The sequence below is a fragment of the Scomber scombrus genome, chromosome 16, assembly GCF_963691925.1.
Source record: "Scomber scombrus chromosome 16, fScoSco1.1, whole genome shotgun sequence".
NCBI classification, from domain to species: Eukaryota; Metazoa; Chordata; class Actinopteri; order Scombriformes; family Scombridae; genus Scomber; species Scomber scombrus.
The window spans coordinates 6,631,071-6,645,521 of record NC_084985.1 but is presented as its reverse complement, the minus strand read 5'-3'; the positions used below and the strand labels follow the sequence as shown (position 1 = coordinate 6,645,521).

Genomic DNA, 14,451 nt, shown 5'->3' with positions numbered 1-14,451 from the left:
TGTATGTATGTATGTCCTTCGCGAATCTCTTGAACCGCTCAGCCAATCGACTCGATCGTTGGTGGGGGGATGACTGGGGACCCAAGGGAGTGCAGTGTCAAATTTGGTGCAATTTGACATGATGGATTTAATATTAATGCACTTTGAACATAACCAGATAATAGGAATGATCGATGCACATTATTTTATTTTTCAATGCAGCCCATGTTTGAGCTACTTGAAATTCAACTACTTCAGGCCCATTTCAACACATTTTAAACAGGCTCTGCACCAGTGATATAAAAACATCTCCCAGGAATTTAATACACTCTCTACTATGAACAATACCATTTGAATATTCAGACGTTTTATACTGAAACATGCAGAAAAGGGATAGAAATGTTTTTTTCTCACCACTATGCTAATCTCCCTCTCTGTATTCCTCAAACACCGCCGCAATAAGACATTTTATCCGCTTATAAAAATTCTGTAAAATTGAGTTATACATTTGATAAACTGTGTTAATAGAAAAGACCACAGCTGTGTTATACAAAATCAAGTCTTAGTCGAGCTAGAAGCATACCAAAATGAAAAAAAATAAAATAATCTGTGAAAGCAATAAAGAACCAATAAAAATACAACAACCCCCCCCCCTTCTTCATTTCTCTCTCGTCCCCCAGGCAGCGGCAGTTGGAGGAGCTGCAGGTTTTGGCTCTCCAGTTCCACGAAGCCCTGGAGCCACTGGGTGAATGGCTGAGTACCACCGAGAGACGCCTGAGCTCCGCAGAGCCCATGGGAACCCAGACGGCCAAGATCACCCAGCAGATCGTCAAGCACAAGGTACCGTTTAGCCTCAAGGTTACAGAGACCCTCCCCTGGTGGATACATCACAGGTTTGATCCCCCCCCCTAAAAATGAAATCAGTTATTATATGTATGAGCAGGAGACTAGAGAGTACCTACAAATACTGTTGGGATACCAGTTCTAAAATCCTTGTTTGCACAGCCAAATAACCACAAGAGTCATTTATACTAATAGACACTGAGAGTCAAAATGCTCCTTCAGTCAGCCTCAGTTTAACTCAATGGAAGAATAAAGAAGGAAAAGGGAGCGACACATATTTACAACACAAACATTACCAAACATACATAAGTTCATTTCTTGCTTCACTCATGTGAGGATACATTTTCTTTAAATAAATGTTTTTCAGTTGTGTTTTTAAGTTGTTTCATTCACTCATCTGTTTATGTTATCTATGATTTCTTTTTCATTTATGATTTGTCATCTTGCATGTTCAGATTTTGAGTTTTCATCCATCTTCTTTTCTGTTGTTCTGCTATTCTTTCCTCACTTCCCTTCACCCTCTTACCAAATACACACACACACACACACACACACACACACACACACACACTTGCACTTCCCAGGCATTCCAAGAAGACGTGTCCTCACATGAAGCTGAGGTTGACCGCCTCGAGTCCCTCAGCCAATCGCTGACCCCGCTCAGCTGCGCCGCTGACCGTGACTGGTTAAGCGAGCGTGTGGGGGCGGTAAGATCGGGTCACTCTGAGCTTGCTGGTTGGTGCTCCAGGCGGGCGGGCATGCTGGAGCAGGCGCTGGCCAACGCTCAGCTGTTTGGGGAGGATGAGGTAGAGGTGCTGAACTGGCTGGCAGAGGTGGGTCAGAGGCTGGCTCAGGTCTCTGTCCAGAGCTACCAGCCTCAGCTGCTGGCCAAGGAGCACAAACACGCACTGGTACGACTTCACTCTGTCACATTGTTGGGAACATGCATATGCACACAAGTAATAGTGATCATTTGCATTAAAGAACATCTTTTTAAATTAGCATTATTATTAATATTAGAGTATTTCCCTCCACAAGACTGGTTGTGACTCGTGATGCCTCTCTATGACCTACATAAGCAAATGAGACCGTCAGTGAGAAGATTGGCTATTTCTGTATAGTTATTCTAAATGCCACCACCAGGTCGTTACAGCATCACGGCTCACAGACTGGAAAAGCTTGTAGCAATGTAGCAAGAGGCAGTATAAAGACATTACTAGGACAAGGCGAGGACGTTTCTCTTCGTTTGATAACCTTTAAAGTAAAGTTAGACTTGTTGTGAAAAAAAAGAAATTCAAATACTGGCGAAGATCTTAACGATATGAGGCAGTGGTGCCCATGGGAAATGCAGTTTACAGTGTTGTGTCCACTGAAATCAACACAACATGAAAGCTCCTTGTAGTAACTTTAAATAAGATAAACACACTGGTGGGGTTTGATGCACAATGGATCATGACACAAGTGACAATTATAGTGTCTTCTGTGCTGTTGTAATATGAACTTTTGCCTTTTAAAGAACAGATATGAAGCCCACGCCATATTTAAGACTGTTTTTGTAGCATTAAGTGGAAAAAAGGGTTTATTTTACAGATTTCATTTTCACTTTTTCTCTTCCTTCAGTCTCTAAACGAGGAGATTGTGAGCAGGAAGAAGACAGTGGACCAGGCCATCAAGAATGGACAAGCTTTACTTAAACAGACCACAGGTAAAATCAAACCTTTAAACCTCTTTGTCTTTATCCTAATCTGACTTTTTGTCTCCAGTTAGCAAATAACTAAACACTGATGCAGTAAAAATAAGCTTTCATGGTCTTTAACATTATTAAATGTGTCATGATGATTAAATCAATAAAGCATCTATTTCTATTCTATTTATTTTTAAGTTTTGATGTGAGCCAAAAAAAAAATAATAAGATAAATGTTCTTTATTCACTGTTTTATTTATAGTGTCAGTAGTTCACAGAGTGTCTGCAGCAGGCGTAGTGAGAAAAACAGTTAACAGAAACTAGAGTTTTCTGGTAGTCGTCGTAGATTCACATCCAAACCACACATTTTTAGATCAGCGGTGAACCAAACTGGTAACATCTGGTTTGTGTTTCTTCTCACATTTCATTACATTAGCCATGCTGACTGCTAGCACTATTAGTGAGTTGGTTGTTGGCCTAGCTGGTGAATGCACTGCGTGTGCTGTCATGTTAACACGGTTGGACGAATGTTGCGGCCATGAGAGTAACGCCAAGCTTTCAATCCATGGGTGAAATTGTTTTATTAAATATGTGAATTTGCACACACAAGGAGTTTAGTTTTATGTTTCGTTCGGTCTCATTACACCTAACGGGTCATTTTAAAAGGGTCATATACAGAAATAGAAATCTTGCACATGCTACTGAATGACAGCCATGATGGAAAAAGCATCAGCACGGTCCAAGACCTGATCTGTGTGTCTCTTCCTGCTGCAGGCGAGGAGGTTCTGCTGATCCAGGAGAAGCTGGATGGCATCAAGTCTCGCTATGCTGAGATGACAGCCGGCAGCAGCAAGGCCCTCCGCACCCTGGAGCAGGCCCTGCAGCTCTCCACCAGATTCGCCAGCGCTCACGACGACATCAACCAGTGGCTGGACGGCGTGGAGGCGGAGCTCAACAATGTGGAGCCTGACGCCGCGCCCGCCTACCAGGAAAGACAGAAGGTGGGAGGAGAACTGATAAGTGTGTGTGATGGATGTAGAAGAGAGAAATGTGGTGGTTGAGTCCTTTCATGTCGCAGCATGCAGCACATTTCAAAATAAACGTTTTTGAGGAATTAAAAAAATCAGATTTATTAACAAGATTATATTTATTCACAATATCTCTTAAACTATTTCATTTAGCAGAAGAAATCAATTTGTGTCTTTTAAATGTGACATTAAACACTGTGCAGGCCTTTAAGTTAGAGCAGTTAGATCCAGTATTTAGTAGTTATGTTGGATTTGTTTAACTTATTCGTATAACACTCATTCCTTCTTGCTATATTATCTCTGACAGTGAGCCACTTTGTTCAAAACCAGTGTTTGTAAAAACAGTGTAAGAGTTAATATCTATTATTATCATCTGCTCTCTTCTATACACAATATTTCACTGTTATATGTTCCAGTTGGTTTTTTTAAACATGCCGTTCTTCTGCATTATATTGGGTTTGTTCCAACCACTTCAAACAGCCCACAATGCTTGATGTGGGCACTTGAGTGATAAAAGACCTAATCATCTACATTTTACACAAGTTTAAACATTTGTTTTAAAGATTTTTTTCCTATGATAGAAAAAAACCCATATATACAGTGTATTATTTGAGTTGTTGGAAAAGAACGGCTAATTTGATGGCAGCCAGTCTGTAATGACATTTTCAGCCATTCTAGTGTCAGCCTACCCACAGCAGAGTTACCATAGAAACACTGATTTCTGGGAAGTCAATAACAGTTTATAAACGCTATTGAAATGATTATTGCCATCGCTGCCATCCAGTTTGGGTTTTTTTACTCTACAATGACATTTACAGTGTTTATCTTCTAGTATGTTAACAGCGTACCTCGTATGTGCTCTTGAAAAAATAAATTCAGCCACCACAAAAAAACGTGATTCACATTTATAACGGCGTCTTCGTCATGAAGTTGTGTACTGTAGAGAACATTTTTCCTCTTAATATTGGAGCGTTTGTTTTATAAAAACTAACCGTTGTCTTTCTCCTTGTTCAGGAGCTGAAGAAAGTGTCGGCAGAGAAGCGGTTGGTGCTGGATACGGTGAACGAGGTGGGAAGCGCCCTGTTGGATCTGGTGCCGTGGCGAGCTCGCGAGGGCCTGGACCGTCTGGTCGCTGATGCGAACCAGCGGTACCGCCAGGCTGCTGAAACCATCACGCAACGTGTACAGCTGGTACAGGCCGCCATCCAGAGATCACAACAGGTACTGCAGGCTGTTCTACCATAGTACAAATTAATGCTGAGCACATTAAATATGTTATATACATAATACAGCAGATTCTTCTTTTTCACTGTGAGCTTTTAAACTTACTAAACACCAACTTCTCCTCCTTTCAGTACGAGGAGGCGGTAGATGCAGAGCTGGCCTGGGTCGGGGAGACGGAGCGCAAGTTGGCGTCTCTCGGACCCCTGAGCCTGGAGCCTGATGTGACTGTGGCCCAGATGCAGGTGCAGAGGGCCTTCAATATCGACATCATCCGTCACAAAGACACCGTGGATCAGCTCCTCAGCACCAGAGACGACATCCTGGAAACCTGCAGCGACGCCCAAAAGGATGCGCTGATGGTGAGTCACTGATGGATGCAGAGTTATATAAAGAGGGTAGAAGAAGATACATTTACGTGAAAGGGAAGAAAGAGAAACATTTAACTGTAAGATGTTAAGTGCAGCAACGAGAATCTTAACACTTCATCTTTCTTCTTCTGCAGGTTAAGACAGATTCTCTGAGTGCTCGTTACGATGCAGTGAGCCAGAGCCATAGCGAGCGGTTTGCAGCTCTGGAGCAGGCCCAGGTTTTGGTCGCTCGGTTCTGGGAGACTTACGAGGAGCTGGAGCCATGGCTGGGCGAGACTGAAACCCTTATCACCCAGCTGCCGCCACCAGCCATCGACACAGACGCTCTGCGACTCCAGCAGGACCAGATGAGGGTAAGAAATTACACAAAATAACAGTTTAGCTCCAAGTTTCAGCTTTCTTCTCATCACTGAAGTGTTTTACTTAATATCTATGTTCTTAATTTCACCTCCAGCTGCTCAGAGAGTCCATCGCAGAGCACAAACCCCACATCGACAAGCTGATGAAGATTGGACCCCAGCTGGCCGAGCTCAGCCACCACGAGGGCGCAAATATAACGCAGCGCTTCACCGAGGCGGAGAAACGTTACCTGGCCATCAAAGAGGAGGTCAAGGGTCGTGCAACGGCCCTAGACGAGGCAGTGTCCCAATCTGCACAGGTACGACAACTGTTTGACTGCTCGATTCAGGAAGCTGTAATGAGACCAGACCTGGATCTAATATGTTTTATTATCTAGCCTACTTGCATAAGAGAGAGTGTCAGAAGCCTTTTGACATGACTTTCAATTCAATTCACTAAAACGTAAATTACATTTAGCGACCTAATTTGTTAAACTACACGCATGTGGCCCACAGCACAGATTGAAGAGTTATGTGTAAATGCAGTTTTGGTGCGAGTCTGTTTATAGCTTAGTTTAGAGTTAGAGTGTGTCGGACCAGACGAGGCAGTAAAGCGTTGACGTGATTACTAAACAGCATGAAGTCTATGTGAGTGTTTGTTGCTTTGTTAACACTACATGATAATGAAGATTTACAGTGCAAAATTAGTTTAAAGGATGTTGTGTTTATTTAAATTTGTGAGTGAGAAGTTAATATCTTTTATAGGAAGAGCATAAAAATATCACTCAGGCAAAAAATGTACCTGTAAGAAAAATTCATCATTCTGACTTTTCTCTGTCACATCATGTTTTCTTCTTTCAGTGTAGTTTTATTTTGTTTACTCTTTGCACTTCATTTCATGAGACGTCATTGAATCACTTGTGTTGCTGCTGTCAATGTATGCATGTCTCGGGTTTAACTCATTGTCTGTTTCTCCACCCTCCATCCCCTTCGAAATCCATTTATCACTCCCTTTTCTCCTCCTCCTTCTCCTTCACCCACATTTCCACACTGTCCTCATCCACCTCCTTGTCTCTCCAACCCTCATCCTTTAACCTTAATCCTAATCTCATCCCTCATCCCTGCAACCTTGTATTCGTTCCCTCCACCATCCCATCTCCCTCGTTCATTGTGGATGTGCTGTGTGTGTTGCCCACCCTTCCCTCCCCCCCTTCTACCACCACCACCATTTTCTCCATGGTCACTGCTCACTGCAATCACCCAGCTGGTAGAGGTAAGACCACTGACTGACAACATCAAACTGACACTCAGGCTGCGGTTACACTACACGAGTTGGTCGACTAATCAAATACGAATTAATACTAAATCACTAATCTCATGCAGTACTAAACTTTACAGATAAATACACAAACTACAAATTTCCTTACTTGGATGAATATACAGTATGTTGTATAAAAATAGCAGATGATCATCGATGTGAAGCTATTACAGTTTGGCATTAAAACACTGGTAAATATCTGTATTATTGCTCTTTATATTTGTGCTCCTACATTTAAAAGCTTTTAATGATCTAAATATTGATCCAAACCAAGTGTCTACCAACCCTGAGTAACCACACACCACTGATTAAACACTGTTAGGAGATTTCTCTTTGTGTCTAGGTTTGTAGAGACTTGGATTAAGCCTAGTCTTAAAAAAAAAACTAGGCTTGATCCAGGTCCTTAAAACCAATCATAGCGGTCCTTTTGTATCACAAGATTCTTTCCCTTATGGCTAGATGAGGTTTGTTGTGTCATGTTGTGATCAAGGTATTTAATTTCCCCCAGATAGATCAAAACCTGGTAGTTTGTCTGCTCTCCTGTCCATTATGTCTCCTGAGTCCTTTAGTTCGGACTGTACTGTGTGGATTAGTAGCTCCCTCTTGTGTGATATAGTAGATTAAGTCGAGTTATGTCAGAGTAACGCAACCTGGTGACACGCTGAAAATGAAATATTGAGATATTAAGCCACATAGAAAGACTACAAGGCTTCCGCTTGAATTTTATCTTATCTGCTCTGCACCCACTCTGCACAGTTATTTTTTTAAAAAGCCTAAAAAAATGATTCTGAGTACAGATGGATGACCACCCACATAATATCTCAGTATTTTCCCACTTTCAAAATGTCACCTGGCTATCAAACCCAAACCCAGCAACCTTCAACACTCTCTCCTCCTCCTCCTCATAACTCTCTCTTCCAACTCCTCTTCCGTCCGCAGTTTCACGACAAGATGGACCCCCTGTTGGAGACCTTGGAGGGGGCGGTTCAGCGGCTGAGGCAGCCTCCCCCAGTGGCTGCGGAGGTGGACAAGATCAGGGAGCAGCTGGCGGAGCACCGGGGCCAGGGGCTGGAGCTGGACAAACTGCTTCCAAGCTTCTCCGCCCTCTGCACCCGCGGAGAGGAGCTCATCGGCAGAGCTGCTCATGACGATCCTGCAGCTCAGGGTGAGCGGCAGGGATGTGCAAACATTTAGATTGACAGACAAGCAGCCCACATAATGTACTTGAAAAGGAGAATTAAAAAGTAGCTCTTTAAAAGTTTGCTTTTAATGAACGTTACTGATGAGTTTCTGTACGTGTAGCCAATACTTAGTGAGAAATTCATCTTTTAATCCATCTTCTATCTCCAATAAAGTAATTACTTTTAATTAAGTACAATCAATACTGTAATTAACTTGATTAATGAAGGGTTTTAAGCCGAAAAGAAAGCTTAACCAAACAATGAAACATAGCTACCAATTCTTGCTGTAGGCATTAGAAGTGTAGTTGTAGTAATTTCTTTTCCTTTTAAAGTTATCTACTTTTGTCTGCTGTATTCAGTAACTGCCAACAAGCTGTACAAAGCATTACACAAGCAACAAAACCGAAGGAGAGAGGAGGTCAGGCTCTTGTAGTCTGGGTGAAACATGTTAAAAATCGTATTTTAGGCTCCGGTCCAACAAGTTCACGGACTTGAACAATCATCCGGCCGAAGTAAGTCAATGTTTTACTGGCACCGAGCCAGTGGGCGGACTTTGTGAAATCTTGAAATGGAACAAATTCAGGAATGAAGCTTTGCAGATTTCTTCCAACGCTTCCACATGGTGACACAAAACACACATTCATCTCTGTTAAATTGCCCTCTAAAGAACTTTGATGCCCTCCAGTCCTCCACACTACATGGACATAAAAGGCCTCACTGTGCACTGAGTGTGGGAGTAGTGTGATAAAAGACTGAACTTACCAGGACTGGACGCTAGATGGCAAAATACAAACAAACAAAACATTATCATTACACTTGTTATAATCATGTAAAAATACTTCTCAGTGTTTAAAACCTCACTTCTCTCTCCTCCAGCTGTTCGCTCCCGTCTCCTGCGCCTCCGCTCTCTGTGGGATGAGATCCGTCAGCGGGCCGAGGAGAGGGAAGGAAAGCTGAACGATGTCTTGGACCTGGCCGGGAAGTTCTGGGCCGACGTGGCGGCGCTACTGAGCACGCTCAGAGACTCCCAAGATATTGTGAAAGAGCTTGAGGACCCTGGTGTGGACCCATCGCTCATCAAACAACAGATTGAGGCTGCTGAGGTATGGAGAACATGAAGGATGTGGGGAAAGCTTTGGTTTTAAGTTATGGCGAGAGAGTGAGGGAAAGAAGGAGATCCTGTGGTGAATTCTCATTTAAGGAAACAGATCAAAGCATTTTGGTTACTGAGAAATCTTCAAAGAAGAAGAAAAAAGACCTTAAAGAAAAGACACAGAAAAGATAGATGTGTCTACTAGGGTAAGGTCTCAACATGATGTCCCTCTGTTCCTCCACTAGGCCATCAAGGCAGAGACGGACGGCCTGAGGGAGGAGCTGGAGTTCGTCAGGACCCTCGGGGCTGACCTCATCTTTGCCTGCGGTGAAACTGAGAAACCTGAGGTCAAGAAGACCATAGATGAGGTGAGAAATGAAGACCATGTTCATTGCTTTTTTAAAAAGAGGAAAAATCATTTTTTTCTTTGTGTTAACGCTCTCTTTTTCTTTTCTCTCTTCAGATGAATGCTGCCTGGGAGGGCCTGAACCGAACATGGAGAGAGAGGATGGAGAGACTGGAGGAGGCCATGACCGCCTCTGTGCAGTATCAGGATGCTCTGCAGGTTTGTACATCAGAGTGAATCTATGTTTAAAGTTAGCTGGGCTTTTATATATCAAGGTTAAGTGAACTAACAAGTTATATTTGATCTCTAAACATCCACTGAATGACAATATGGCATTTGCATTCCCATTCATGTTTTAAGAATATATGTAAAGATTCATGAAGTGATGTAAAACATAGAAACCAGTCATATTTTCTTGAGCTTTTTTTATTGATTGTATAAACTTATTATTGTCTTTATTATTATTTATTTCCAGTCCATGTTTGACTACCTGGACAATGCAGTGATCAAACTGTGTGAGATGTCGACGGTGGGAACTGACCTGGGAACTGTCAAACAGCAGATTGAAGAGCTCAAGGTTTGCATGACAGTTTCATTTTTCATTCCTCATTAATAAATCAATTCCTCATTAGAGCATTTTTAGAAATAAATGTGAAAATAATACAAAGGATGTTGTCTTATGTGAATACTTAGAAGTATTTAGTTTGTGGTTAAATAAGTCTCTGTGCTGGGAAGGTTTATACTGCATGATACGGTCTAAAATGTGACAGATCTATATACATTTAATACTAAATTAAGCTTTTCTTGTCATATTTGCATCATAAACTGACAAAAACTACTCTCCCCTCTTTTCTTTTTTGCCCATCTCCTCCTCATCTCCTTCCCACTGAGCAGCAGTACAAGGTGGAGGTTTACCAGCAGCAGATTGACATGGAGAAGCTGTGCCACCAGGGGGAGCTACTGTTGAAGAAAGTGTCCGACCAGACGGACCGAGACATGATCCAGGAGCCGCTGACTGAACTCCGACACCTGTGGGAAAACCTGGGGGATAAAATCACCCAGAGACAGGTAATGTGACCATGTGTGGCAGCAGTGTGGCAGCGTAGTTAGTAGTTAATGTAGCAGAACATTACCGAATCATCCCTGAATAACATCATGAAACAGCTCCCAACCAGCTTTAGTCTGGGAGATGACTTCCAGCTCTTACCCCAATGTTTCCCTTGGGAAGTTGAGGATGTTGGTCTTTGTTGGCATTCTGGACGTCTTCATGTATTTGACAGCTGCTTTTCATTACAGTCCAAATATTTGAATTCCTATTTTTAAGATCTTGCCTCTGTCTCTCTTCCACCCGCAGCACAAGCTGGAGGCTGCCCTGCTGGCTCTGGGTCAGTTCCAACATGCCCTGTCTGAGCTGCAGGCCTGGCTGAACCACACACACACCACCCTGGACACACAGCGGCCAGTCAACTCTGATCCCAAGGCCATCGAAATCGAGCTGGCTAAACACCACGTATGTTTCCATTCATTACAAACTGAAAAAAAAATGTTGCTTCTACTCTTCTGTTTCCTGTTTGCAAGATTTATCTTTTATGGGGTTTTCTTTTTGGTGAGGTTGTAAATTAGCTTGTTTAAAGGAGAGACTGCTTCTTAAAAAGACTTTGACACTTAAAGCTAAATTTGCAGTCACATTGTTGGCTGGTGGTAACCCAGCCCTGTCCTGTAGCTCTCATGTGGTTTCTTGTTCTTTATGGGAGAGCAACACACTGTAAAAGTTGCTTTTTTTGTTAAAATAACCTCCAACATTTTAAGCCATGTTTTTTGCTTCTGTGTAACTATGTTGTTGCCTGTCATACATGTTGCCTCTTAACTTTAAAATCCAATTCCATGCGATTAATTTATTTCTCCCTCCTCTGCATCTCAGGTTTTACGTAACGATGTGCTATCCCATCATGCCACGGTGGAGACTGTGAACGGTGCTGGCACTGAGCTCCTGGAGTCTTCTCCTGGAGACGAGGCCAGCATCCTGAGGGACCAGCTGGATAAGCTCAGCCAGAGCTGGCAGAGCTTGCTGCTGAAGACCCAGGAGAGGCAGAAACTACTGGAGGCTGCGCTGCATCAGGTGCTGTGACGAAGCTGGACAAGAAAATTGATTTATAATAACAACTAGAGAAGAAAGGAACCAATTTGTGTATTTTATATTGATGTTTTTGTTCTTGGCTGTAAATCTTTTATATGGTTTTACAGTTATTACAGTTGTTGTCATGGGATTCATAATGAAAATAAATAGCAGTAGCGACAGCCATAGTTGTGGTAGTACTCTTAAATCATCACTACAGTTGTTATGAGTATTAGTAGTATTACAAATGACAGTAGTAGGGAAAAAAATATTAGCAGTAGCATAAATAGCAGCTCTAGTGGGAATATTTCTTTCATAAACTGTGACTAAGATAATTAGCTCATGCCTACTCCTCCCCTCCCTCACCTGTTTCTGTGTAGGCGGAGGGTTTCCATGGCGAGTTAGAGGAGTTCCTCCAGTGGCTGAGGAGGACGGAGAGCCAGCTGTCGGCTGCCAAACCGACAGGCGGCCTCCCTGAAACAGCCAGGGAGCAACTACAGCAACACATGGTAACAGAGAATCACGTAACACCTTTATACTCACAGTACCACACAGAATAGTGGCATACCTTAATGCCTGTAATGGTAGGATTTATAGATGCATTTATTCTGCACCATTTAAGTGTCTTCAGCTGCACTTCTGCTTATAATGAAGTTTACGTGCAAGTAGAGAAACTTATTCTTCACACATTAACACAGCAGCCAAGTTTTGGATTATTTTGGCCCTCTGGCAATAAAATATGGACACTCTGTTGCCAAAATGTAATACTGAGTAAATAAGTGCTGTAATGTTCAAGTAGGTGCAAGTTTGTTTATTGGCGTTAGAGGCGCCTATAAAATGCTTCCCTATCACAAATCACAAACAAACCAGTGTAAAGGTGTTTACTGTTCACATCTGAATCAGTCTTTTTTTTTTAATTAAGGGATGTCATAAACAGATTTTATGAGCACATAATTTTTACCAGAGACATTTTGAGCACACGCACAGAATATTAGCTTACACACACTCTTTTGTTTGACACTTAGCATATGGTGATGATGAAACTTTAATAGCCTCCGTTCGTTGTTCTAAACCAAACAGTGAAACACAACAACGCCCCCAAAGTGTCAGTTTCACCTCTGCCTTTATCTGCTTCTCCCTGTGCAGGAGCTCCAGGCCCAGCTGACCCAGCGAGGGGAACAGTACCACAAGCTGCTGGATCAAGGAGAGTCCATGCTGCTGGCTCGTGGAGGAGAGGAAGCGGGACCCGGTACCACCCAGACCCAGCAGAACCTCGCCATGCTGCAGAACAAGTGGGCCAGCCTCAATACCAAGATGGATGACCGCAGGGTAAGCCTGTAGCACAAGGACGCTTTATTCTGTATTCTGTTTTATTCTTTATACATATTATCTTTTATCATCAATATTATTATATCTGTGTGGTGATTATGTGCAATAATCCAGTGCTGTTATTGAGAAATAATGGTATTTAATCAATGTATAAAGGTCTTTTTTGTTATTTACTTTGACCCTTGTTTGAACTGTACAGGCAAAGCTGGAAGAAGCCGTTTCCTTGGCGACCGGTTTCCAGACCTCGCTGCAGGACACCATCAACTGGCTGACTCAGGCTGAACAGACCCTGAACATGGCCCAACCCCCCAGCCTCATGTTGGACACCGTCCTCTTCCAGATTGATGAGCACAAGGTTGATATGAACAAACCAAACTTGTTTTTGTTTGTTTTCTTTGCTAATTTTTATATCAGCTATGAAGGTACCTGTCATTAGATTGTAACATCTCACTAACTTGTTCTGCACTGTGACTCTCCAGGTGTTTGTAAATGAGGTGAACACCCACAGAGAGCAGGTCCTGGCTCTGGAGAAGGCCGGCTCTCAGCTTCGCTTCGCCAGCCTGAAACAGGACGTTGTTCTCATCAAGAACCTGCTGCTCAGCGTCCAGGCTCGCTGGGACAAGCTGGTGCAAAGGTCACTGGACCGCGGCCGACACCTCGACGAGGCACGCAAACGCGCCAAACAGGTACGGGACAAAGAGTTAATACTTCAGAGTGAAAGGCTTGTAAACTAACCTGAATTGAACACATTTATGACAATATTTGTACTATAATTATTATACAGATTGTGAAATGCTCCCTTCATTTTTTAGCAATTGAAATTTCATTGAAATTGGCGTTTTTCCCTGCTACAGAGTGCTTTCAAATATCCTTTACTCTTTCTTTAGTTCCACGAAGCCTGGAGGAAGCTGACAGACTGGCTGGAAGAAGCCGAGAAAAGACTTGACTCAGAGCTGGAGATCTCCAACGAGCCAGATAAGATCAAAATACAACTGGCCAAACACAAGGTACTGCAGGCAATACATATATCTTACAAAGCTTGTGCAATGATTTCAGAATTCCTCTTTTGCCATGTTCCTTTTTTAACAAATCTCTTTCATTCTCCTTCCCTTTTTTCCTGATATCCAGGAGTTTCAGAAAGCGTTGGGATCAAAGCAGCCGGTTTACGACACGACAGTGAGGTCTGGGAGGGCCATGAGGGACAAGGCTCAGCTGCCAGCAGACACACAGAAGCTCGACCACCTGGTGGGAGAAGTCCGTGACAAGTGGGACACCGTCTGTGGCAAGAGCGTGGAGAGGTAAAGAGACTGAAGGAAGGAGACGGAGACTGGATGGTCAAACTATTAATTACACATGTGAATGGTCATATGAAGAATGAAAATATGACACTTTTTCTCCTTTCAGACAACACAAGCTGGAGGAGGCTCTGCTGTTCTCAGGCCAGTTTGCGGAGGCTCTTCAGGCACTGGTGGACTGGTTATACCGAGTGGAGCCTCAACTAGCTGAAGACCTGCCCGTCCATGGAGATCTTGATCTTGTGTCCAACCTCATGGACTCACATAAGGTCTGTATACCATGTTAAACACAGCTGTATTGATTAATTA

The 14,451-nt window shown here is 42.9% G+C and overlaps 1 protein-coding gene across 6 annotated transcripts in view; it reads left to right on the top strand.

Moving 5' to 3' along the window:
- Positions 1–14,451, top strand: part of macf1a (microtubule actin crosslinking factor 1a) — a 247,530-nt gene that overhangs the window by 218,497 nt on the left and 14,582 nt on the right. For all 6 annotated transcript variants that reach the window (XM_062436570.1, XM_062436569.1, XM_062436574.1 and 3 more), the window contains 23 exons: positions 660–819; positions 1,407–1,733; positions 2,443–2,527; positions 3,281–3,507; positions 4,549–4,755; positions 4,890–5,117; positions 5,261–5,479; positions 5,581–5,784; positions 7,722–7,947; positions 8,840–9,066; positions 9,302–9,424; positions 9,520–9,621; positions 9,878–9,979; positions 10,297–10,470; positions 10,757–10,912; positions 11,324–11,521; positions 11,899–12,027; positions 12,665–12,847; positions 13,047–13,202; positions 13,327–13,533; positions 13,735–13,854; positions 13,976–14,145; positions 14,252–14,411. In XM_062436570.1, coding sequence (XP_062292554.1) covers positions 660–819; positions 1,407–1,733; positions 2,443–2,527; positions 3,281–3,507; positions 4,549–4,755; positions 4,890–5,117; positions 5,261–5,479; positions 5,581–5,784; positions 7,722–7,947; positions 8,840–9,066; positions 9,302–9,424; positions 9,520–9,621; positions 9,878–9,979; positions 10,297–10,470; positions 10,757–10,912; positions 11,324–11,521; positions 11,899–12,027; positions 12,665–12,847; positions 13,047–13,202; positions 13,327–13,533; positions 13,735–13,854; positions 13,976–14,145; positions 14,252–14,411 — 4,090 coding nt within the window. The remainder of the gene's footprint in view (positions 1–659; positions 820–1,406; positions 1,734–2,442; positions 2,528–3,280; positions 3,508–4,548; positions 4,756–4,889; positions 5,118–5,260; positions 5,480–5,580; positions 5,785–7,721; positions 7,948–8,839; positions 9,067–9,301; positions 9,425–9,519; positions 9,622–9,877; positions 9,980–10,296; positions 10,471–10,756; positions 10,913–11,323; positions 11,522–11,898; positions 12,028–12,664; positions 12,848–13,046; positions 13,203–13,326; positions 13,534–13,734; positions 13,855–13,975; positions 14,146–14,251; positions 14,412–14,451) is intronic.